Genomic DNA, 27,819 nt, shown 5'->3' with positions numbered 1-27,819 from the left:
CTTAAGTCATACCATTAACAGATATCTGTGTGGCATTTGTGAATCAGTTGTTTAAATGGAAAGAAATAGAGGTTTTATACCCTGATAATTTTTAAGATTTATAATTAAGTTTTCCTTTGTTCATCTGCATGTGTTTGGAAAAAACTACTAAGTTATAATTTTTCCTAATCCTGCAAAAAGAGGCATCATATTTAAAGGCTTTAAGACTTGCATTTTAGTGTGTGCATATGTAAGCATCGTCTAATGCAATTGTTGGAAAATGCACACATCCTCGAATGCTAAGTATATTTAGCCAACCATCTGAAGGCCCATGAAGCGTTTCTGAAATAGAAATGCTTGCTTCAGCAGTAAAGAACATTCCTGACTTGAAATTCAAGTAGACCCAACAATGTCCTTCTTGATTATCATGAGGCAGTTCAAGAGGAAATCTTCTGTAGCCAGTGAATAGTTCTTTTATAGCATGTGTTTCAAACAGAGTTAATTATATAATAAATACTTCATTTCCTCTTTTTAGGTGCCTTTTAGTTTATACACAGGTCATTGATAATGGCTCAGAATCGAAAGTATCTTTATTGTTATTACTATAATTATTGATAAATTATTATTCTCCTCTATGTAACTGATGCTTTATGAAAAGAATGAGCATAAAATAGTGTTGATTCACATTGTCTTAGTAATCCCCATTATTAAATGCACCTATTTACAAGATAATTGCATTAGTAATAGGCCTGTGGCTATGAATAGTTTACTTGATATTTCCTTTAAAGAAGTATATTTTACACAGTCGTCTGAGAACGATTTGAGACTTACTAATTATATTAATATGGAAGTAGCTCACTCTTTACCTTTCATTCTGTTAATTTGATTTTGTTTTTATTCTAGTAATTTGTTCATAGATAACAACAAAACCATCAGTGAAACTTTGTAAGGGCACTAAAATACCTTCTGAAGGATCAGAAAATTAAAATGTTTATCAGGTTTTTAGTGCTACAAATTTTTTGTATTGGGTTTTTTTTTCTTTTTAATTTTGTGCTTCATATTCAATATGGACAGTGACTTAAAATGTATGTTTCAGAGGTAAGATGATAGGAAGGTTTAGAAAAACACTGAACAAGAGAGACCTGTGTTCAAATCTCAGTTCTGGCCACACAGGGTAGAAAGTCATGCCGGCACTCTGGGCCTAGATTTCCCCATTTATACAGCTGGAAGGTTGTCTAGATAATTAAGGGCTTTTTAAATAATAGTGTATTATAATCTGGGAAAATTTTAAAAACCAGGTAATAGGACTAGGACTATATTATTTTTGCCGTGTGCTGGCATGTATGTGTTAAGCATGAATCTAGCCTGCCTTTATCCATCCACATTCAGAAATTATAATTCACGAAGCAATTGGAAGTTTTTAGGCATTCATCCGCCCTGTGCAGCTGTTACATGTATAAGGCTTTTCAGTCTTTAGTTCTAGAACTCTACAAGAATTATTTATATATAAAATAAATATTTAAGAATAAAATACTAACCTGACTCTATGAAAAAGCTTCTAGGGATAGATGAGAAGTGTGTATTATACTGTGGAAAAAAAGAAAGTGTGGGTTAGGAGGTTGGAGAAATCTGAAGCATCTGTGCAGCATGAACAGTCTAGCCTGAACACATAGGGCAAAGGGAGTAGATACTTTCCACCCCCATCTCAAGATACTTTCATGAATGCCCTGAAGTAGATGTGACTGAAATAGAGACTTTTCCAGCTTTCCCCAGCTCCAGCCTCGGCTTTGATTCTTTAATATTCTCTTTTTGTGTCAACTCTACATATATTTCCAAGTTGTCATCAATATCTTGAGATGCTGTTAAATATGCTGCTGCACCAGCCCACACTGGACATTGCCAATGGATCCTGCCTTCTGGTGTTCACGCAGCCCCCTGCCAAGGATTCTAAGGCCTCCCCAATCACATCCAGCCACTCCTCTTGGCCCAGCTAACTTATCCATCAGAAGTGAGCTAAGAAGCTTCCTGATAGGTCAAAGTCCTTTGGGATGCCTCTCTCCTCCCCTCTCCTCTCTACCAGTTCAAGCTTTCTTAGGGTCGATCCCCTTTTCTATGCCCTTAGAGTACTTTTCTCCTACCTGTTAGAGAAACTACTGCATTTCTGTGATTACCCACTCTCTGATTTGGTATGACTGAACTATGGGTCAAGGACTCTTATTCCTTGCTGTGTCCCTAGTGCCTGGTAGAATGCATGACACAGACCTACATGGAGTAGTTGAATTTATACAGGTCGATGAGTATGCAATAAACTGGTTCCCTCCACTTGTTTATTCCATCACCTTTATCTTGGTTGGCAAGAGCTCTAATAAAACCATTGACCATAATTTAAATTTAGCCTTCCAACTTAGATATTTGCACTAAATATGTACTCACATATGTGCTGAAACTGACACTTCATAGAAGAGGAAATGACTTGTACACTAACTATACATCTACTTATGTGACTACCCAAGCAGCGTTTTAATACATAAAACTGGTATTTCACTAAGTGGTTCTCTTCTATCCAAAGGAGTAGATTTTCCTATTCCTGATTTTCTGATAGTCCTGGATAAAAAAGGAGCAAGTTATAAGCATATATATATGTATATATATATATATATATGATTATTTTTAAGTTAGCACACTGATAAATCACTTTAAAATTAAGAATACAAAGAATTAACCAGTAGGTTTTAAATTATCTCCATCTTTCAGTGTTTATGTGTGTGTTTGTACAACTTAAATGTGGATTTTCTTTTTCTTTTTTCTTTTTTTTTAAAGAGATGGACTGGATTATCTCATAGTGCCAGATACTTCAGCAATATGGGTATTTATTTCATTGGCATTAAGGACTTAGTACCTTTTTCTTTGCAGTGGGAACTCACTAAGTACTTTGCAATTTGCCTCAAAATGCAGATTGTTTGGATTTTTTTCAGGGAAAGGTCATAGTCTCCACCAAAACAATACTGTTGTTTAAGCAGTAAATGTATTATCACACGTGAGAGTATCAGTAGATGTGTTTGCAGATAGCTGCATTCTTTGTTGAGGAAAATATCTGTCTTTTCAATGGCTGGTAATAAAATGCTTCTCTGGATTGGCCCAGCTGTATTGATGGGTCATGCTCTGTAGATTTATAATGATGAGTATTTTCCCAAACTGAAAATGTATTTAATCCTTTATTGGAAAAAAGATTTATGATTACCTTACTTGTCAAGAGATGTCTGAAGAAATCATTCCTGCCACTTTATTACTTTGTGGTCTAGTATTCAATTGTGAAAATTTTTGTGCAGTTCAATGCAATTTGCAGATATTCCATATCATTAAAGCAATAGTGTACCTCTTAACTGAAGACTCTTTATTTCAAATGAATGAATTTCTTTTATGAAATGCTGTTGTATTTTCATCATCAAGTACATTAGTAGTTTTCTCATGGCATGTTTTGTAAAAAATGAAATTATATCTCCATCATCAAACACCTCCTGGGATATAATTAACTGTGGCAGTATTTTTGTAGGTGATGGAGAAAAGTGAACATACATTAGCGCGCACACACATACACACATTTTTATTCAGCGATGCAACCTCATGTCCTCCATTTACTTCATGATTAGAGGCCTTTAAGTATTTTGATACACTATCATTTCCTAATATGTGTCAGTTATGTATCCTTGCTTGTGAGCACTAGTTTTTAAATCTTGGTTGTCATGGTTACTCTTGTTACCATTGGCCAACTAACATTTAGCTTTTCTTTTTCCTTTTTTGCCGCATTAAAATGGAGCAGTAAGCCTGACAGGTGAGGAATAGAGAACAAACCCCTTCAATGCTCAGTAAGAAAAAATAAAATTCTCCAAATAGAATTTGGAGGTGTTGAAGAGGTAAGGGTGGGGGCTGCCTATGGAGGATAACTCCATAGTGGAAAATGGACACAGCCTACATGTAAATGATAATTTTGATATTAAAATGATTGAGGAAAATAACTATTTTGTCTCTGGGGGATAAAAACATTTGTTAAAGCCAACTTGAGAAGGTAGTAAAGCCAGTTTTTGAGTTTTCTGTGTAGTCTAGGTTAAATGAGCATGTTTGTGTTAATGTGTCTGCAGAGTGGAAATCTGAGGTGTCCCATGAGCCTTTTTGTTTTGTTATGTTTGTTTCTTACTAAAGATCAGTTCTCAAATTTGATCAGAGATCATCATTTGATACAGGGATACTGGCATTTTTCACACCCTGCAAATATTAAGGACAGTGCCTTAGTGAAAGCTGTTTCCTAATTCACAATTATTACCTGTGTCTTTCTGCCTTGATTAATAACAATAATAACAATATCTAAAATACACAGTGCTATTATTAAATTATGAGTCCAAACTACCTTCCCACTTTCTCATTCATATGTATACACTTAGACATATGCATATGTAAATATTATCTACACCAGTATAAATTCCTGATTAAAATAAACTAAGGAAAGGATTTCAGAGAATCCCTACTTCCTCCCATCATTGTGCTCCAATGGCTCTTAGCAAGTGTTCCCTGGATCACAGGAGTGGCCTCAGTGTCTCCTAGAAACTTGATAGAAATACAAGTTCTTAGGCCCAACCTGGGACCTGTGTCAGAAACTCCAAGCACTGGAGCAGCAGAATATTTCTCTTTCTCTCTCTCTCTCTCACACACACATACACACACACACACACACACACACACACACACACACACGATTCTCATGTACACTCAAGTTTGAGAACCATGATTGTGTTATCTTCACTGGAATCACTTTATACTGGCCAGAAAGCTATGCATTCAATGATAGGGATCCTAAGACTTCTGCTAGGTGTCTTCTCTTGTAGACATCTCTACTTTCCATTAATCCAGCAGAAAAACACAAGCAACATTGTTCTTCCCTCACCCTCTGCCCCCAGGCCAAACACAAAACTCAGAAACAATCTCATACTCTAATTTCCATTGTGACACTGCATACATTTTACAACTCAATCGCTGCCTCCTCATTCTGTTAAGATGAGAGAGTTGGGCCAAAATTTATACAGCACATTGCAGTCCTTTATTGTGTAAGTGAAGAAATTGAGAAAACACCTAGCAATGGCCTTACCAGATTTGAGATTACAGTCTTCCTGGTATCAGAACTGTGACATGTTTGAAGTAGTTTCTTTGAATATCAATAGTAGAGATTTCAAATAAGTATTATCTCTTTCAAAAGTCTATTCCCAGATGGCTGAATGTCTTTATTTTCAGGCCAGAAATAGGATATTCCATACACCTTCCCTTTGTTCTTGCATCCTCCCTAGATAAGAGACAGATGAAAGTGAAAATGAAACATCCCTTAGACCATAGAGCGGTGTTTGTGCTTCATACTACCCACTTCCCAAACAACCTCTTTTTATCATATTAGCATTAAATTTTCTGACAGATCTCAAATATCATGTAATCTTTCATTTCCTTTTTGCCATGTAATCCCTGCACATGGGTAGATACTTCTCACTGTGAGCATTAAACTTACACTAGGGTTTTATACTCTTAATAGAAACTATAACAAGACAAAATTGAGAATCCATGTCTAGTCACTATTCTTTGCATTTTTTTAATAGAAAAAGAAAATGGGACCTGTGTAAGCTTATTAAGAAAACGTTACCCTGTACATTCATGTTGGGCTTGATTTAGATTATCATATGCCTTTTAATATTTTGACAGTAAATTCAATGTTTAAAAGCTCTTTACATTATTACCAATGATGACCAACACTTCATCTTCCAAGTCTTAGAAATGCCTTCTGTGTTAGAAGAAAATTCTAGCATAAAAACATATAAAACTACTCTGCTGAGAGTATCGGCAGCTAGAATCATCCATGTTGTGATCTTCAGAACAAAACTTAGCAAAAATAAATAAAAGGCAAGACAACTGGTTTCATAGCTGGTCTTAGAGTTCATTTCATATGAACAAATAGAGCAAGGGAAAAGTTAGTTATTAAATGTCTGATCACCCCTCCCCACTCATTCCAAGTCTGAATTGTAAGTAATTTTATTCCCATACTCTGGGTTTTCTGAGACTCATATCTTGACAACAAGACATGATTTCCAACTTTCCTGGTACAAGAAAAATTGGCTAAATTGCTTTAGAGAGTTTACTTTTCTGTACCTCTGGCTCAGTGTCGCTCAGCCCGGCCTCTGGGAAAAAGAAGATAAGGAGGTTGTTTCACAACACCTGTAAGGGTGAAGCAGTTTCCTAGCCCAGATATTTCTAATTCTGGTTCCTCGTAATCTTGCAGGGACGACAGAAGAGCTGTTCTAGAAAGGGAGAAAAATCCATGTTTTAGTCATTGGGTCTGGTACATCAGTTAAGAAGCAGATTTGTGCCAACTTCCATGAAAACGCCAAAGCCTGAGATGGGACACTGGTATTAATTGAAGTGAGAAGACCAACCATAGCCTTTGTGAGAGATTGATTGGCTAGCTGAACTCCATGACATTTCATTAACCCATTTCGATTTTGCATCTTTGGTGGTAAAATGAATCTCTCAGTGTTGTGAGGCAAATACCCATAGCGTGAATGCAGTGACATTTTCTATTCTGAAACTGGTCATCATATGCTCCTTTCCCATTGTTTTTCGAGCCCCCCACCCCCCATCTTTCTTCCTTCTCATGTTTCTCACCAATCTTCCATATCTTCTTTTCCTTTTCGTTTTCTATTCCATGCATCTGGAGCTGCCAGTACCTTGGCATATTTCAAAATCACTACTCACCTCTGATTGGTAGTCTGGCTTGGCAGTACATTCTATCCTAAGGCTATACCTGACACTTTTAGGTAGAAAAAAAAGAAATCCTGAGACAGGTTAATCCAAGATGCTTAGAAAGCAAGGTGGCTAATAGGACTTGCCCACGGAAATTCATTCTAGTGAGGATGTTTTGCCGAAGGCATTGCACTTGAGCAAACCAAGTGCACATCCCCTTTTGCATCCATCTTCCCTTCATCCCCTGGTTAGTTTTGTTTAATACAGCAGAAATGGAAAGAAAGGCTACTTAATAGGCACCCTCTGGCTAACCATAGAATGTGCTGGTTGGCCTTAAATGAGAGCCCTTTGCCACAGCAACACTAATGAGCTGTACCATAATCACATATGGAAGAGAAAGCACCTATCTACTTGGAAACACTTCTTTCCCAGAATGAGGATGCTTTTGCTCTGAGCCAGGAGTGAGATGCTATGATGCTGGGTAGGATGATAATCTAGCTCAGAGATTATATTTGAGGAAAAAAAAGCACAGTCTGAAAAAGGCTTCCTTTTGATGATGGGATTTTTAATCTAATTCAGTCTACAAGGAGATAGTTATTTGAATTTGGAAAAATGGATAAAGAAAGTTTGTGAACAAATGTTTTACCTTGAAGTTTAACATTTTATTATGAGAGTTTAAATAAGTATGTTTAGTACAACCAATAGATAGCTTGTAAAATAAAGACAGGATGAACTTTGTGAAAAATAATATTTGTAACAAGGCACCATTAATGTTACCTTGAATATTCATCAGGAGAGGTGGAGTGCCCATGAGATGAAATTACTTTTTCTCTGATCATTCTGTGATTGCTTTTCATTAACAAGATAATGTAATATCACTGGAAACAGCCAACTGTCCTCTTTCCTTCCAGTTTGAAAGAGAAAGGGCATGTTGGTCTGTTTGGTTTCAATTCTCCTTCTATATATTAAGATACAGTAATATCTTAGAAATGCATTTACTACATTTACCCGCCTTATGGGAAAATTCAATGTATCTCCACTCTGTAGTCGCCAGATATATATTCTTAAGAAGAGGAAAGATTTAACTGTTCAGCTTAAGGCCAGGTAGTTTCTCTATTGTAACAATGTTTGTGTTGGCTACTAGGGGCACCCTACCCATTTCTCACAAAATATAAATGGTAGGTAAGAGAGGATGGCTGAACAAGACGAAGCGCTCTATTACTAACACACCATTAAAGCCAAAAGGCAGAGGCACTGAATCGTTTAATCCTAGAGCAGAAGGAGAACTTTGAGATCATCCACTTAAACATTTTAGACCTGAAGCATCACTGTAGGCCAACAGAAAATAAAAGCACCCTGGCCAAGGCTATAATACTAGCTGGTTAGAAAGTTTTGAAACTGGAAACTTGAGAGTGGAGGGTGGTGTGACTCTCTACTTTTAAAAAGAATGTTTTTCAATTCTTAAATTTTAATTTTCTCCTTATAGGAAGAGGGCAGAGTCTGAATCTCGAAAGAGCAGCATACCGAACAGTAAGGAGGTCCCTTCACACCATCCAACAGACCCAGTAGAACTGAGACGCCTTAACTTTCAAACACCAGGTAAGAGCATGACCCTGCTTGTCCCAAATACAGCCTTTGCGGGAAGTTTTATAGCCCAGGTGATATCGTTTTGAGAGATGAATATATCATTTTTTAAAGCTTCTTTCTTCCTGCTCTCTTAATATTGTTGAGGTTCACCCCATCCTATGTGTGAAAGGAAATTATGATTTTTGTACAGTTCTAAAGTGGATTGGGAGAGAGCAAAGAATTGTAGTTTTCGTTAAATCTTCGAAAAGCTATCATCTTTGTAAAAATGTCTAGCACTTGTAATGGATTTAATACAGTTTATTATTTTTATTGACGCCACTCTGGAAAGATGTAGCTTCTCATCTTACAAAGTGTATGCACGAATAAATAGATGAACGTTTACACCATTCATCCCATGGGGAAAGCATAGATTTGTTCTATATGTTCCTATTTTTGTTTATGCTATTCTAAAAGAGGGAGGAAGGAAGAGAAAGGAACAAAAGACAGGAAGGAGAAGAGGAAAAATTCCAGGCACAATTGCAAATGTTTTTAAAATATTTTCTATTCTCAATCTCACTGATAAATTCAGGTTTGGTTTGGTTTGGTTTTTTACTGCAGATATATATGCAGTAAATATACATGATACGTGAAACATAGTTTTTTCTTAATAAACAATAAGTGCTTCAACAGAGGAAAAATACTGAGGGGTATTTTGTCCATTATTGTTAATGCAAGCCCAGATCTATTTTGTTTTCTTTCAACCAAAATTTGTTCATACCAAATGAGTGGTAAATAAATGACAGAGCTAAGAGTACAAAGTTGAGTGGCACTGTCTTAATACCTTATGCTGATGAACAAAATAGAGTTGCTCTAAGAAGTCTTTTGGATTAACATTTGGTTGTAGCATTGTACCCCAAATTGTAGGCGAGCTTCCTTTGTGTCAAGTGAATGTTCTAACTCCCAGGCTGTTACAACATAGGTCTATTAGAGTAGACACTCTCCATGAACTGCCTTGAATTGAAAATGCATAGTTTATTGTGGTTAGCATATTTTTTTTTCTCTTTTACACATAAAGGTATCATAGTAACCAATAACTTTTCAATGGAAAGAGATGTTTACCATTTTCAAAGTGGTTATACAATGATCACAGATTTTTTAAAAATATTCTAACTCAAATGAGGTCAGACTTCTCAATTTGTTTTTTAGAAAGCAAGAATATACCTTCATAAGTAAAAGTGGAAGAATTATACACATAGCTAAACATCTCCTATATGCCTTTTTCAAAGGCTAATCAATGAAGACCATGAGCATGGATATGATGGCTGAACAAACTTGATTCCCCTGGATGCTTCGTTGACTTGCCCTCTCGGTGCCCCTTGATGGAAAATTGATACGCAATAAGTTGCAATGAATCTTGGTTAGCTGTAGTTTAAGATGGTATATTATTTCAGGCTACAGGAAATTTCTTAACCTAAAAATTCATCTCCATGTTGGCTAACTGTGAATGAATAGAAGAAACCCTGAAAGCCATTATATGCCACATGATTCCTGCATAACTTGCCTCATCACCAATCATACATTTTAGAAATAGAGAAAAAGAGCAGGCTTTTCTTTAGTAGTAACTTGCTGATTTTTTAATAGCTTTTTTTTTCTAACTTTATTTCATTTATTTACATGTGGTGCTGAGGATCGAACCCAGGTCCTTGCAGGTGCGAGGCGAGCGCTCTACCGCTGAGCCATAACCCCAGTCCCAGTAGCTTACTGTTTTATACTGCTTTTTTGTAAACTGTGATCTGTGCTGGAACTAACTGTGGTCTTCCAGCAGAGGCTGAGGTACAGTGGAGAGTTGAGTATGAAGGTAAATGTAGTCCCAAAAGAAGAGATTCGAGGGAAGTGCTCTCCCTTTCTCTTAGGGAACCCACAGAGAAAGCTTCCAGGCTCAATGGCAAAGCACAAATGAACTGTGTAGAAAGGATTCCTCAGAGAGCACAGGAGACCAAGAATGCCTTCTCTCAAGAGACCTCACTTTCACGGACAGTTTTTCAAGTGTGGCAAATCCAAATATCTCATTAAGATTGTTTTCCTCATGTGTCAGGAATGTGAATTCCATTTATAGAGAGCATATGTTAAGTTCAAACAAGTCACTGGAAAGGAGAGAGAATGTGACAATTGAAATGGCACCACCTTGTATCACTAAGGCCTTTACAAAGTGAAAATGGTGATAGGTGTCAATAAAAGATTACATTTATCGCCAAATGGATATGGAACAAAGTGGACAAAATGAATAAAGAAGGAAGGAGATGCAGTAGAGGAAGAGAATAGAAAAGGAGAAATTGTCCTAAGATCCTAGCACAAGTGCCCACTCAGGGAACATTGTATTGTGCCCCGTGGCTCTAGTGAGCCATCCACTTAAGCTTGATTTGTTGAAATAGTCTCTTTTCTCCCAAGCTTTATGATGTGGCCTCCTGTCATGAAAAGTTTACCAGTTTATAGAAGAAATAGACTCAGCTTGCTAATGTGAATTCACAGAGATGTGACCATTTACTTCAGCCACTATGGATTCCAGCCAGTGGCTATGAATTACCTTAATTTCTTGCCAATAGGAAGAGAGCAGAAGATGGGATCTTTAACCAAGCAACCTTATTGTGCCGTTTTATTTCTCCCTTTTATTCACAAAGAATTAAGGGTTTTTCTGTGTAGTGAGATAAAGTGATCCTTTATGAGATGTTGTATAGCAGGTGCTAATAGTCTACTTAATTTTTGGATTTTGAACATTTTATATTTTACTGTGTGAAGTATGCTATTATATATTTCATACCTATGAACGTCTAATTGCTTATCCCCAAACCTTATAACATTTAAGAAAATTTATTAATGATATGCATAAGTGGGGAATTAATTATCCACACTTTCATTTCAAAAAATTACTTTGAATGAAATAAGAAACCTGTGATTTGATTTATATACCTGGTGCTTAGCGCAGAACTTGCCCATGAAAGGAAATTGATTTCCACTTCTGATGGGTCTGTTATGAATGATAAAATACTAAAAAAAAAATCATTTGAAATTCATTCAGCCTCTCTGAAGGTAAAGGAAGCATGTGGCTTAGTTCACTGATTATATAAATTTTGTTTTCCTAAAAAATGAAAATCTTGAAGATCCATTTACATTTTCAGTTATTTATTCTTGTTGGAAATTCTAGTTTTGAGGAGTCTTTTCTTCTTATTTTTGTCCAATGTTCCAAGTTCCCTATGATAATATTCTGTTAATTTAGCAGTACCCCAGACACTCTGGTCAGGAACAACTCAGAATTTTGTTACTATTACTCAGCTAAGACCCAAAGGAAAGAAAAGTCTGATGTTTTCAGTATAACCATCTTTGTGAGGTTGGGGGATATGGAGAGGAAAATTGCTTTATCATACTTATAAATATTGGGTAAGAACCAAGTTCTTCTGATAGTGAAACTTTGCATTCCAGCATCTGAGCAGGTCAGGGAGGCTCAGGCTTTTCCAATTGAAAGCAATTGCCTCTGCTGGTAATAGTTGTCCAGGAATGTATACATCTGTCTGCACAAGTAGTATGCAGCCAGGTTGTGTTTGAGAGAACCTAAGCTGCCTAATGTCTTAAGATAATAATGGTTCACATCAATAAGTCTTCAAGTACAGGTGTCCAGCGTCAGGCAGAACTAGTGTGGAATTTGCCATTGCAGGGGCACCTCTGGTATCACCAAGAACTTTACAAAGTTAAAATGGAAACACAAGTACATAGGCAGGTATCATGCCGTCAAGGTTACACTCACCACCTGGGGTAGCAGAATAAATAACAACATTACTAAAGGAAAGAGAGGACATGGAGTTGAGGAATTTTCTAGAATTATTAACTGCTGATCAAGTTTTACAAATCTTTAAGAGTAGTGGAGGAAGGGAAGAAAATACTTGCTTATTAAAGAAGATTTAAAATGAAACCTTTCCTAAACCTCACATGTCTTTGTGGATAGCAGAAACTTGGTATGCATTTCCGGAGAGTTGACAGGCAAAAGTGAACTCTGTTTATTAGCCTTGGCTGGAAGGAAAGTTTTTTTCTTTAAATAACAACAACAACAACAACAACAATAATAATAATAATAATAGCCAGGAACAGTAGCACACACCTGTAATCCTAGCTACTTTAGAGGCTAGGGTAGGAGGGTTTTGAGTTTAAGGCCAGTCTCAGGAATTTAAGGAAACCCTGTCTCCAAAGTTTTCCTAGTTATTTTAATCCACCATCCCAATATGTCTTGGTTTTAATGTCAAAAGAGCACATGTTTGAGAGATTTTAGAAAATAGAAAATAAGCTTGTAGATAATTATATACAGTTTGCAGTTAAATAAGTATTCATTTTATTATTCTTTAAATTTTTCATGTTTGAATTTTTTCTAATTTGAAGTTAAGAAAGAGGGGGGAAAAGGACACTTTTAGGAAAGAATACTCTATCCCATCACTTTCAAACTTTTTATTTTTCTTAACATATATAAAATAAAAAGGAAAAGATATTTTACCCCTAGTTCACTTTCACACTCCAGAAATATCTGCTGTATGCAATTCCATGCATATTCTTTCAGACTCTTTTATTTGTGTATTTAATATTTTAACCTTATAAAATGTAGAATAGGGGGATGGATAGACAGATGAATATATACAAAATTTGCTTTTTTAACTTTATTTTAATTTTTAGTTGGACACAATACTTTTATTTATTTTTATGTGATGCTGGGGATCAAACCCAGTGCCTCACACATGCTGGGTGAGTGCTCTACCATTGAGCAACAACCCCAGCCCATTAACTTTTAACTTATATCAAAATAGACCTTTTCACTAGCAGGGAACTATGGCACACACCTGTCCCAGTGAGTTGGGAGGCTAAGCCAGGAGGATCACAAGTTGAAGGCCAGCCTCAGCAATTTGATGAGACCTCATCTTAAAATACAAAATAAAAAGGGCTGCAGGTGTGGCTCAGTGGTAAAGCTCCCCTGCATTCATTTCCTAGTACTATAAAAACCAAACCAAAACAGAAAAACTTTCCCCAAGGTACTGTATTAAATTTGATCTCCTTTTTAGCACCTGATGGTATTCTGTTCTGTAGATTTCAAGGTGCATTGACTCATCCCCTTCTTATGGATGCTACTTCCTGTACTTGACCATTGCAGATATGAGCACTACCAAGCCCAGATCTTTTCATACCATCATTGCTCTTTCTACATGCGGGGACACTTGGAAATGTGAGTCAGAGGGTCCTAGAGCAGGCACATTCATCATTTCTATAGAGACTGCCAATTGCAGTCTTTTTGAAATATTATAAAAATCCTTCACTGATAGTTTAACCTCTCTGGTCCACAGCCTCTAGAATAGGACAAAATGACCAAGATACATATAATATTGTCAAAAGAGGGTGATATGTAAGCAAACCACAGACATTTCAGATACCTATGCATATTTCTACTTCTTCCCAACAAAGCAAATCTGGAAGTTCAGTGTTTTAGATAAATAAGCTTCTTTTTCACTACAAAGGTGTAAGGGGGGATGTAACTGACAGAGTCAGGTGGTGCACCAGCCACTACCTTCCACTGTGTCTGCCGGGGTGTGACCTTATAGGATCTGCTGCCCCTGCTCAACCCCCCCTCCCCAAAAATATCTCCAAACAAAAACAAAACAATGGTTTTGTGCTTACATCTTTTCCAAAAAGAGATTTAAGGATTGATATCAGATGTCACAACATAAAGTCCTCATTTTCATTGGGTGGGTGACCTTAATATGTTTTGCCCTAAAGCATACATAGATGGTAGGTGATTGATGGGCTGTGAAAAACAAAAACAAACTCGTAAAAAGTTAACGGATCAGAAACAGTGGTGTCAGCAGCAGAAGTATCTGCACTGCAACCAAATGGGCTTTGAAAGCTCTAGAAGCATCGCTGCTGATCAACTGATACTAGTAATTGGATCCGTGCTAGCCGATCTGGGCTTTGTTCTCCATATTTTTTGCCATAAGAGATGTAGGTAGGTAGGCAACCTAGATGGAGATCGCTGTTATGTGTTTTTTATGTTTTGCATTTTTGAAAACCCTGATTCATTGAATTGAAATGGTAAATTTCACATGTACAGGAATATGCTGTGTTCAAATTCTGAATTTTGAGAAATTCTACATTAAAAGTGAATCTTAATTATGCCACTCAATACTTAACCTGACAAAACAGTCTTAGATAATAATACTTCACTCAATGATGGTCTTCATCGGGAATTATCAAATTATCATTATTGTTTTACCAAGGAACAATTGTGCCTTACAAACAAATGTTCTTTAACTTATCATTAGTTTATAAACATAGCAGAGTATGTTTTGTACTTTATTGAGTAGTACATAAATTATGTTAAAATATGACAAGTCTTTAGTAAACTGTTTCTCTTTCTCTGACTGTTAGGTCTGTTAAATACACTTTTGACAAGACTGTGGCCATTGATTTGATGGACACAGTAGCTTCTCCTTGGTCTATGACCATAAACTATTCAACTTTTATTACAGTATGTTGGAAAGTATAATCAGAGTATTCTCAAGACATTACAAATAAGCATATATCATGACAGAAAACATCATCTAATAGATATACCACCCTTATTAGTAACCTCAAAAGCTGTACTTAACAAAATTATTATAAGGTATAAAGTACCATTTGGCATTTAATGCAAGGATTAAAATGAATGAAAATAAAGCAAGTATGGGATGAAAATCCCTGCCAAAATGCTTGGGACTAGAAGTATATTCAGGATTTGGGATTTTCTTGGATTGTGAAATATTTGCATATAGATACTGAGATATCTTGGAAATGGAACTCAAGTCCAAGTGTAAAATAATTTGTTTTATATACGTCTTCTGACCATCACTGAGTGAAGTATTATTCTCTAAGACTAAATGAAATTTTATGCAATTTAGTGTGCCTACAGTTTTACTGCTATCGTTATGTGAAGTCAGGTATGGAATTTTCCACACAGTGATATCATGTCAGGGCTCAAAAAGTTCAGATATTAGAGCATTTTAGACTTTTGGATTTTTTAATTAGGGATGCTCACCTGTTTGATAAACATTTCTCTATGGGTAATATAATCATCAGAAGCATATTCTAAATGACTTAGAAAAATATAGCTGAACATTTTTGTTGACAATGTAAAAATACCATAAATCAATGTTTCTTTTTTAAATCAGCTGCCAAATAGTGCTATAGGTTTTGACATATGGAATTTATATCTTTAATTCATATTTTTATGGAAACTTAATATTTTGGCAAGAAATACCTGGAAAATACGGAAATAGGTGTATGTACTCTTTACCTGTCTCCCTCTATGGAAATAGATGTATACTGTGAATGAAGTTATTATACTAACAGGCTTTCTTACACTGAGGATGATTCATGATCTCAATGTTACTGATAGCTCAGTCTTAGAGGCCCAGTTTTATGCATGTCACCACTCTTGCACGAGTGTTAAATGATGGGAGATAGCATGGCATGAGGAGAGGTGCCCTAAGTGAGAATGACATGGTCTAGGGTCAGAGCCTCTCTGTTGCCATACTTTATTGATAATGATGACCTTGATCAAGTCCTTTAACTCCTTTCATCTTCATTTTAACTGGTAAGATTAATAGTGGTTTGAGTTGGAGGAGAGGAGGATAGATGAACCCACAGAGAATGAACCATCAAAAAAGTACCCATATTATATCTCCAACATAAATCTCGGTACCACACCCATTGCCTTGTGGATGCTAGCATGCAGTCTGTCCCTACTAGCAGTCTTTGATTGTAATTTTTACACTTACAAAAAGGAAGATTCTGTTATTTTAAACAGAGGTCACAATCTGGTTGGCAGAATATAGCCTGAGAAGGTCCTATCTTTGATGTGCACTAGATTTTAAGAAAATTTTGAGTCAATGCTAAAAACTGAGGAGATGTTATAAAATAATCTGGATTTTCCGTTATCATTGAAACCTGAGAAGTCTGACCTTGTCAGACTGCATTTCCACTTGGCAGAGCAAGTGCTAAGGCTGGATAGCTCCCCTTCTCAGAAATTCCTGCATTTCCACCAGCCCTAAGATGGTTCTGAAATTGAGATTGAGTATTAGTCACCATTTTATCTCATCTGTGTTGTTATTTTTCATTTTCTTCTGAACCTGTATTGAAAGTATGGAAACTAAAGACAGCCTCCAAAATCTGCTTATTGTGTGGAAAAGGGAATGCATGCTTTTTTTATTTTTTAAATATTTTTCTTTAGATGTAGATAGACACAATGACTTTATTCATTTATGTTTATGTGGTGCTGAGGATCGAACCCAGTGCCTCAAATGTGCTAGGGTAGTGCTCTACCACTGAGCCACAGCCCAAGCCTATGAGTGCTTTTCTTTATGAAAATATTTACTGCATAGTACCTAATCATCTTTGATTATTTACCTTGCCAGCCTTGGCCCCCTCAGTCTTGGGAACAGCCACTGAATTAGATGATTCTAATTACCATTCAAATAGCACAGTAGAAAGATATCCAAACAGCATTTGAACATTCTTGTTTATTATCTGGGATACATACTGGTCATTTAACTTTTGTGGACTTCAGAATTCTCTTGTATAAAATGAAAACCCTGGGCTAAGTAACCTCTAAGATACCTCTCAGCTTAAAAGGCCATGATTTTCAAGTTGTACTTCTTAGAAGGAAGTCACCATGACATTATTAGCACAAACATGTACCCATTAAAAGTGGGCATCATGTTTTTTCCTCCAACCGAAGGCAGATTTTAGTGACTGCGTCTGTCATTTTTCACGATGACACTCTATGTTTTAGGTATCATGGCTTCAGTATGAAAACTGCTCAGATTCAACGTGTGCCTTTAAAATGCATTTGTGTCGCGCGTTTGTAGCTTTGAATTGATGAGGCCGTGACACTAGCAAGTCCCCATCAGTCCTTAGCAGTGCTTCATGTTCTTTGCTGCTAATTATAGCTAAAGGACTAATGCTTGCTAATGGGGAGTCAGAGGAGATTCAAAGATAGCACCGGAGAAAGCTCATCTCATTCTCATAAATCCTGACAGGCTGTTGGGTTAGGAAAAAAACAGTAATAAATGGAGTTATAGGCCTTCCCCTGCCCCCCATCATGAGTTCCCACAGAACAGAGAGCCAAGGCTGGTAAACTTTAAAAATATATCACTGTCTGGCATCCACACCTAGAGTTTGTGAATTAATTGGTCTGGTGTGCAGCCTGCAAGAAGAAATTTTAAGGCACTTCAGAATCAAATATGAAAATACTATTCTAATAAAAACCTTTGGTTTCTAAACTGAGCGATGGCCAGGTGGCCAGACAAAAGACTGAAAATGTACTACAGTGGGATCAACTTGGTATTCTTAATCTTGTTAGCGTCTATTTTTTTTCATTCAGCATATAATGTGCTTCATTATATCACAAATTGTATTCAACATAAGGCAATGAAGAAATTTCTGGGAAGTGATATATCTTTATTTAGGAGTACATCCTTGGTGATTGTTTTCTGATATAAACTAAAGAGTTTCAGGTTAGAGTTGTTTTATGTCAGGTTTATTCTTTGGTATAATTTTTTGACATTCAGTCTTTCAGATACTCAATATATCATCGAAATTATCCTTGGCTAGCTAAAGAAAATGTCATTAAGTTTATATAATTTAGAACATAGACAGTTCAACTGAGTACTAGTTTCCTGTTTTACAAAAATCAGTGCTCCCACCCCTTAAAGAAAAGCTGCAATAACTTTTAGGACCCTTATATATGAACAAAGTCAAACAGACTGGTCTCTGCTGTGTTCAGCAATCCTATGTATATGTGGCAGAAATGAGAACTGTGAAATACAGAATTTATCTAGTTCTACACTTTGATTTTACAGATTAAGAAATTGACCTGCTTGAAAATAAGTAATTTGTCTCTGTTAGTACATGGCCAAACCAGAAGTAAAACTCATGTCCAGTATTCTGGGCTAGGATTTCTTTTGTGCCATTGGATTTCCACAAATTTGCCCTTTTTCTGTGAAGCATCCATTCCGCCATTTTTATTTGCCCTAGAAATTTGGTGCAAAATGGTACTACTCACAAGTCTCAGAGAATGATTTTTTTAATGCTGTGGTATCTATGCATGCAGTGTATATTTTGATTGAGAGAAAGAACAGATTTGCTTGGATTTCTCTGTAATTAGTTTCCAAAGTAATACTCCCAGACCATGTGCCAGTGCATGCCCAAAGTAAATGTGTTGATCGCATCTTTGGTTGTTTATTATGGTCTTCTACTGCTGTTATACTAATACTTTTCCCATCTCCAACTGGCTTTACTTTTTGCAGCTTTGAGCAGTAATTCAGTCCCCTACGCCTCCCTGATTGGCTCTGTGTCCTCCCTCTCTAGCCAAACCACCACTCAGTCCATATATGATAATAACTCTCTCCCACGATTCGCTCGAAAAGGTCTAAACATCTTTGTCTCTATTATTTTCTCTGTTAAAGCACTGTAATGATGTCCACATCAGTCCATTTTCATTTCCAGATAAGCCTAAAGTCTCTTGTGTCTTTGCATTTTCCATTCTTTTCACTGGGGAGTGCCTCATCTGGATAAGATCACTTTAATTATCAGATCACTGTCACCCACCCACTCCCTCCCTAGAATGCAAATTAGTTCAATTCTACCCTCTCTACAGAAAAGTTTCAGAAAGGGCTCCAAAATGTTGGTCCAAATGCATAATTATATCACCAACAAAGAGTTTCTATTTCTAACCAATTCGTTTTTATTGGATCTCCACTCAAGATTTTGGCTGACTGGCAACAGACCTTCACAGCCGTGAACTCTTAACCACCTCAACTCACAGCACTGTGCTAAGTGGTAGTCTTGAAGAAGCAAACTAGCTTTTTACTTAATTAACCAGAACCATTGATAATTCAGCATTGGAGGTGAGGAACTTACTGGGTGACTTTCAATAAGGCATAATTTCTAAAGTGCCCATAAACCAGTCCCCTGTCATGTGGACTTAAAGGTCATCTTTCCACAGCCCCACACCCTCCAGAGGGTCCCAGTGACAGCAGAATGTGGACAGCTTCCAGTTTGAGCTTCTCCCTCAGGACTTTTCTCCTTCTGAGGCTTCCCTGGGGACATGTTAGTTCAGGTTTCTCTAGCCAGCTGCCATTGTGACTCTAAGCAATGAGTCAGCCAAGCTCTCTCATGATATTCTTGCAAAATTAATCAGAATGAAACAAAGAGCAAATCCTATGAAAAGTTAAAGGACATCATAAAAACACAGGAATCACCATAATTAACAGTGGATTATTTTTAACAAGATCTGTGGAATTAATATATCGTCAGCTGGCAGACTGAACTAAGATGTGTGAGCCTCCACCCCACCCCCTGCTTTCTTTCCTTTCCCACCCTGTTTGGATCCTAGTCCTTTCACCATGTGCTCACTTTCCTGAATTCATTTGCCATTAGTGGACAAAGATGTTTACACCTGAAGTAGATTGTAGGTTTTCTGGGGGTTGAATACTGGGACCCGGGTAAAATACCATAAAGTTGTTAGTGTGGCCATTTATAAACCTTTAGGAGAAGGCTGCAACCCCAATCACTACAATCTGCTACTAGTGGAAACATTTTTGAAGTTCAGTTTGGTGTCTGCTGTGTCGACAGTGATTATTGTCAATGAGCTGTGGTGCATGTCATTTTTTGTGTCCATGTTTGCATGTGAATGTCAGTCACCTACAGGTTTGTACAATACTAAAGCGATCCTAATCTAGTCACAATGTACGGTGAATCCTGCCAAAACTTGCAGCATTTTTATTAGTCCTTTTTGAAAGCATATCAGGCTATCCATTTCATTATTTTTTTTTCCAACAAATTCGTTCTTTTATTTACACCATCATTTCCTTTGCAGGTTCAGATGATTCCGGTTACCCTGGTAACCTTCATTCTTCAAGTTAGTTTTCCTTGATTATGCATAAGTCACTTTTTGTTTCCTATCAAGCTACTACTCTTTCCCTTTTAGGCCTTTCTCAGTGTCTGTTTTCTTAGCTCACTTTACACCATTTAATTCCACCCAATTTCCATTTCACACAGTGCAGGAGAAGGAGTTTGAAATGACATAACAGTCATTACTCAAAGCAGAAGCTGACATCAAGCCTGACTCGGTTTTTCTCCGCTAGCTAACCTCATTGACTCATAGCACAATAACGCTTTCTTTCACACTAGGAGTGCTAGTTTGGGGATTATGCTTGGTGACTTTTCTATTTGGCTACAAAATCCATCCTTCAAGAGCATGTCCTGCTTTGAGTAACCAAACTATCTGCCTGCTTCCTCACCTAAAACATCTTTACTACTCACATATTTTTAGGCCATTTCTAACTACAGTGTTCTCTATATTTTGGAAGAGTTGACATAGTTTTCATCTGTTTTCAAAGGCATTTTTTCTTTCCTTTTTTAATAGGTATGGCTAGCCATCCTCCAATACCTATCTTGGAACTTGCAGATCACATTGAAAGGTTGAAAGCAAATGACAACTTGAAGTTTTCCCAGGAATATGAGGTAAATCACTGTGTATTTACTTTGTAGCACTTCCAAGAGTTGCCTTTCTCTTTTTTTTGTCCATATTCTTGAAAATGAATATCAGGTCTTTTTTCATTAAATATGACTCACAATCCAATATAAAAATGTTGAATGAATAGCCAACTTAAAAATATTCACACTAACAATGTAGTAGTTGTACCTTTTCAAGATGTTATTTTATGTTTGTTCAGTGATATTAATACTTAGTGATATTGATTTACCATTTTGGGTTGTAAAGTTCATAAAATATTCTGAATTGATAAGCTTCCCAGTATACAAATGGATGCCAAGTACATTGAGGTATGCTGAGATTCTTCACTGAAAAAGAGGTTACAAGGAATAAGTAGATTTTTCAGTGTTGTTTGTGAATGAATTTATTCCTCTGTCTAAAATAATTCTAGCACTAATATCAAGATATTGATGCATTCCCAGAAAGTTGCCTATTTATGAAGGAACAGTGAACTGAATATGGTCTTAAAATACTATTGTCTTTAAAAACTGTGAAGTTTTGATGATGATAAATGAAAAGCCTTTGTGTGTATCTGTATTTGGATATCGTGGCATATCTTAAGTGTTATGAAACTGGGCATTTCTGTTATTCCACAGCAACAGGGATCTATAGTGAAAACAATTGATGAATTATTGATAACTGAACTGTCCTTATTCTGGTAGCTCCATCTGAATCTCATGGTTGTGACAAACAACAAATAGCTGTTTGGTCCCTAAGCTGCTAAGATTCCTAATGGTTTTTACTGACTTACTTGCTAAGAATCTTAAAATACTACCCTCCTTCTTACTTCCCTTGTTCTCTCTCAGATCCACCTTAAACGGGGCATTTGGGCTACATGATCCCTCAATCCCTACAAGCTGTAATATTCCACCCTATCACAGGCCTTTCGAGGGGTCCAACCTCAAGTAGATGGAGAGGCACCAAGTATATGAAGTTCCACGTGAATATGGAATAGCGGGGCCTGTGGCAATCTGAGTTATCTGCATGGCCTTCCCAAAATCTTTAGATTTCCTGGTTTTATTTTGAATTATTGTGCAGGGTAAGCACTGTGCAGGTATACTAGCATCCACCTCCATCCCTAGGCCTTTTATCAGTTTGCATAATCAAATAATGTTTGTCAACTATTTGATGGGACATAAAAGAAATCTCTTATTCTCTTCCCCACTTCTCTTCCTTCTTGTTCATCTTTTCCTTTATTCTACTTCAGCCATTCAGAAGACCATTTTCAATTTGGGGAAATTCACATTGGATTGTAGGTTGTCTTATTTTCTTACATGTCCAGGCTTTTATTTCTTCACTGCCCTTCCTCTACATTATAATGTCTTTTTAAATTATGCAGTAGCCTTTAAAACCGTTTGTGTGGTTTCTAGTTTGGGGTGTGAGGATACAAATTGAGTTTTAGCAGAGAAAACAAGGTTAATAATGAATGCCACCTGGGGCACCCTAAAAAACTCAGTTAGTGTCAGTGTTCAATAACCAGATGTCTTTCACCGTTCCAACCAGCTCTTTCTTATAATGATGAATATTTTGCCACGTGACGTATTTCTTCATGGCCCTGCTTTCATCTTGTTTGTGATCGAGTAATATAAGGAGTCAGAAAAATGTAAAACCATGATAGTTCAACCAGTTAAGAAACCATTAATTCACTCTCACCAGTGAAACTTTAAACCATTGACAATAATATGTGCATCCCTTACGCAATCTCAGTTGTATCCATTGAACGCAAATAACTGGCCTCTTTTAAATGTGGAATTTCCCAAGAAATGCTGCATGTAAAGCCACTCTAATGATCCTCATTTAGCTTTTAGATTGGAAGTGCTCCTTGAAAGTAATTGAAGTGCATGCTGGCGGTGCTCCCATTAACAACTCCCCCAGTACCCAGGCCACTGCCATGATAGCCTGCACTGAGTCTTTAAGTTCATCATGACCAAGATGTGTGATTAAAGCTCCCTGGGCATGAATTGACTCTACTGTGCTTTAACAGCCATGAAGGAGATATTTAAGTGTTGTACTCATCTGTGATAATAGGATTAAGACCTCTACATAATATTTCAGAGCAACACTTAAGGGAACTTTTTCTTATTAACTTCCATGTACATTTGAATACATTTTCATTGGCTTTCAGCAAAGAAAATGGAAGAAAGAAAACTCATTACTTTCAAACACCTTATTATTTTGGTATAATCACTATGAATTGATGTTTACAGAGACCTCTGAAGATGCAGAAAGCTAGATTTCTCGCTCGGATTCTAAGACTAAAGCAGAGGTTAAGACAAGAAAGCTCTTTGCACTGATCCTGAGGTCAGAATACGAAAAAACAGGCTAAATTGTAGCACAGCGTCATTGGATCATGGGAGAAACCTAATTTACTGCAAAGGCAGTTGGACCCCCACCACTGACTTCAATGATAACCACAAGAAGGAACGTGAGAAATTAGTATAATCCCGTCTCTGAAGCTCTTTTTTAAAAAAAAAAAAATACTTATTTTTTAATTGTAGTTGGACACAATATCTTTATTTTGCTTATTTATTTTTATGTGATGCTAAGGATCGAACCCAGGACTATGCAAGTGCTAGGCAAGCACTCTACCGCTGAGCCGCAACCCCAGTCCTCTGAAGGTTTTTATAAACATTTTAGGCTACTAGGATGTAAGTAGTGACAATTTGAGGAAGACATCTAGAATTCAGAGAACAAAGCATCCTTCCCTCAGCTCCCACAGATATTGGTGTGGTTGTCAAGTCAAAGCATTAGGTTGGTGAATCTTCAGGCTAAAGCAGAATAATATGTGTACTTCTTGGTAAACAAAACCTTAAGCTAGACCTTCAGCACAATTTGAAAATCCTACTTAAAAGTAGATTCTCTGGACACTGTGGTGCACACCTGAAATCCCAGGGGCACAGGAGGATCATGAGTTTAAGACCAGCCTCAGCAAAAGCAAGGTGCTAAGCAACTCAGTAAGAACCTGTCTCCAAATAAATACAATAGGGCTGGGGATGTGGCTCAGTGGTTGAGTGCCCTGAGTTCAATCCCTGATAAGTGACCCCCACAAAAAAAAATAGATTCCTGGTCTCTACCCCAGAAATGACAGTTCAGTAGGTCAACCAAGTTACCCAGGGATCTTTTTAAAAGAGCACTTTGACTAACTTTGATACAGGTGCTCTGAAGACTTCAACTGAGAAATGTCATTGCTTTAGGATAATGTATTACAGAACTTGTTCCCGCATCCCTCATTTCATTATGTAATGTGATGGCAAATAGGCTACCATATTTGAGCTTCAATTGATAAGCATCATACCAGTCATAGTTGTTCACACACACACACACACACACACACTATATATATATATATATATATATATATATATATATATATATTGGATTGATTATAAGTAACTGTAGCCATAGAACTTGCTTAAGAGAAAATAGAAGAGCTGATTTATCAGAGAGCCAAAGGCTAACAGCACAGGGATGCTTCAAAGACCATCATCTGAAACAGAAAGACTGGCATTTTCCTGACTGTGATCCTGGAAGACCTTTGTGCTTCTCTGGATTTGCTTCATTCATTCCAATTTGAAAGCTAACTTCTCTTCCTTCCAGACACACACAGAAAACATGGTCTTTGGTCATATTTTCATTTACATATACTTTCCCTAAAGAAGGAGACTAAATTTTTGCCAGTTAAATTACAAATGCCAGAGAACAGACTCCAAACTCTATTTGATTCCATTTCTTGTGAAGACATGAGAACAAGCCATAGCTGCTAATAGTCTACAGATCTGGGTCTTCCTTAGATTGGAGAGGGGGAAGTTTCTATAGAAGGACTTCTATGCTAAGAAAATGAAATTATCCACTACATGACTGACTACAGAATAATATTGTGCTAAGTGCTGAGAGAAATAGAGAAGATATAAGAAATTGTACTTGTAGAACATTTAGTTTGAGATAAATATACCCATACAAAAACCCCAAGGAAATAATCTCAAGAGCTAATGGAATGTTACTAGGATTCAGACAACAACTGTGTGAACTAACGAACTTGGAAAGATGTTAAAGAGAAGGTGGTACCCTTAAGCATCTAGGAAGAGGAGTGGAAAGAACGTTGTCAAGGCAAGATTCAAAGGCACATAGGAGAAGGATGCTTGGTACTGGATGCTTGGTACTGTCATACTCAAGGTGTGGACTCCAGACCATCTGCATTGGAATCATCTGGGAACTTGTTAGAAATGCAGGATTTTAGGCAATATTGAAAACATACTGAATCAGAATCTGCATTTTTAAGAAGATTCCCTGGTGGTATCTTTGCATGTAAAGTACATGTGGAGGAGTAGTACTAAGTAGATTTGTTATGGAGGAACAAATTGTTTATAATAGAGAGTTGGGCAAAATTAGGCAGGTAAGGAGGACCAAGAATTGTAATGAGCTAACACTGCTAGGCCCACGAGTGTCGAAAGTGAGTCTAAGGTGGTTTAATGTGGAAAGGTCATGGATGTAACCCAGATTGTGTCTCATAGACTTGAAGACTTTGTATGCCTGTAACCTTGCACAATTATACAAACCTAAGAGTTTCTCACCTGTCAAATGTGTTGTAACAATTAGGCCATATGTTACACTTATAACATGGTTATAAGCACACTTATAACATGGTTTCTTAAGAACTTAATCTATCATTAGTGTATATAATGGAAAAATAGAAGCTGAGGAAAGTAAGAGCAGTCAGGATTATAAAACATTTCCTGGTTGATGAATGCATTTGTTCAAACAACCAAACATACAAACAGCACTGAGAGAAGTACACGTTCTCTGACTTTCACATCTTGGTACTGCTGTTCTTTGTAGTGGGAGAAATAAACCATATGGAAGCAAACATCTCTAAATCACATCCCATTTCTTCCCAGAACTAGATTCCATATGCTGTTCACTAGATGAATTTGCTCCAACCACATTGGTCAAGACTCCTAACATATAGATATACCAGTCGTCACTGCCAATAAACGCTACAGTTAGAGAAGATATTAAACTATTTGTTTCTCAAGATGCACTGTCCCATAGAAATAATGTCCTAAGTCATACATTCTATTTCAGGTGTGTTCTAGATTTTATATATTTTGCGGTTGGGTTGAGCTAATAGCTCTCTGTTAATAACGGAATAACAAAATGTCTTCCAAGTAATAACTTGCAGCTTCTAAGTAGGAATTAATAGCTCACTTCTAAGGTATCATTCATATCATATTCCACCTGCCATGCCACTTAGACATTGTTATCAGATATCTGGTTTCAAATTTGTCCATGCTAGCTATCTTGGTAGTATCATCTTAAAATTGTATACTAAAATTAGTCTGAGCAAACATTAGTTGTGATTGGTAAGGGGCATGAATCTGTAAGTTCACAGAAGTCCTACCTGAAGAACACCTTCAACGTATTTTGTTCCTATCACAAAGCCCAGATCCAATTTCTTTGCTGCCATCTGTGGAGGTGGATTATCTTTGATCTCAGCACTGATGTGTCTTCCACTGTTTATCATCTAAATGTGCTAAAAATTTCTTCCTGTACTCACAGCAATGTTCTCACATCTCCCGTTTGTGCCAATGATAATTAGGCTCTTATATGGAACATCCCAGATATCAGGGCCCTGTTCTTCTGTTTTTATAATAGCATGTATATTGTACCTCTGCTGAAGGAGCTGAAATCTTCATAGCACTTTAGTGAGACAGGTAAAGGAAACAGATATATTATTTCCTTGATGAATAATGGAACACATCGAGACAGTGCTGACATTGCTTAGGTCATATATTTAGATGTGTCTTAGAGGGGAGGAACAGGAGACCAGGAAAGGAATGACTTGGCCAAGGTCACACACCTGCTCTGTGACAGATCCAAGTTACAAATTCATGTAATATTTTCCATCTTTGCTGTACTTTAGCTTACGTCCTCTAAAGATCTACATCTTTTCCTGTTTATTTCTGATTATGTTCTGATTGCAGAGCCCAGGAACTGTAGTCTCCAATCAGATCAAAATATTTTTACTGATAATTTCTGTGAAGTGTCATATTCACCAATTTATGTTGCATGACCATTCTTGGGAAAATTCAGTGCTTTTATTGTGATATGATAAGGATGTGTTAGGTTTTTATTTTTTTTCCCCCTCTGTAAGCAGTTGATCCATTCCCAGTGGTAAACATTGTGTTTCTCCATAGAAGAGACAAAAATTGTGTGTCATCCAAGCAGTGACCACAAAAGAGAACGTTTCTATTTTCCCTAGGAAAATGCTTTTGGTATATTTGACTATGTGTTCCAGAGTACATTAGCAGGTACAAAGCCATCATTAGTGAACATTTTGTAAACCTCTGATAATTGTAAACCTTCATAATGCAAAACCACTTGCCATATCTGCTTTCAATTAGTTTGTAATTTATGTGTAAACTCATGAGGGTGGACTCACATTAGACATTATACAGACACCAGTAAGAAGCCAGGCGAGAAAGAGGGAGAGAGAAACATACGCATGGTTTTGTTTGGTTATCTTTTTTTTTCTTTAATCCAACTCTAAATGCACAAATTTTTCTATATAGAGGCTCCTCTATTTTGCTGAAGAAGCAAAGTAGGAAATGATAGATTTATTTTCATCTTTGATCCAAAATCAAAGAGTGGAATAGACCAGGGAAAAACCTCCATTCTTATGTTTTTTGAAGACATGAACCATACATAGAGAGTGTGATTTTTGTTTTTAATTTAAACAAGTTATGGTGTTTTATATCAGTGAATAAAAAGTGAATGATTTTATGAAGCAAAAAGCACAAACAACTTTTTTCATACCTGACCTGAATAAACCAAGTTGAGGTTGTTGAATGGCAAAATTTACTACTCTAAGTCAGAATGATCTG

The 27,819-nt window shown here is 36.8% G+C and overlaps 1 protein-coding gene across 1 annotated transcript in view; it reads left to right on the top strand.

Moving 5' to 3' along the window:
* Ptprd (protein tyrosine phosphatase receptor type D) overlaps window positions 1-27,819 on the top strand; it is a 378,303-nt gene that overhangs the window by 259,223 nt on the left and 91,261 nt on the right. The window contains exons 23-26 of the mRNA XM_077797854.1: window positions 3,797-3,811; window positions 8,240-8,352; window positions 20,261-20,302; window positions 20,810-20,907. Of these exons, the coding sequence (XP_077653980.1) occupies window positions 3,797-3,811; window positions 8,240-8,352; window positions 20,261-20,302; window positions 20,810-20,907 (268 nt within the window). The remainder of the gene's footprint in view (window positions 1-3,796; window positions 3,812-8,239; window positions 8,353-20,260; window positions 20,303-20,809; window positions 20,908-27,819) is intronic.

The sequence above is a fragment of the Urocitellus parryii genome, chromosome 4 (assembly GCF_045843805.1).
Source record: "Urocitellus parryii isolate mUroPar1 chromosome 4, mUroPar1.hap1, whole genome shotgun sequence".
Lineage (NCBI taxonomy): Eukaryota > Metazoa > Chordata > Mammalia > Rodentia > Sciuridae > Urocitellus > Urocitellus parryii.
This window is presented reverse-complemented; position numbering and strand designations above follow the sequence as displayed.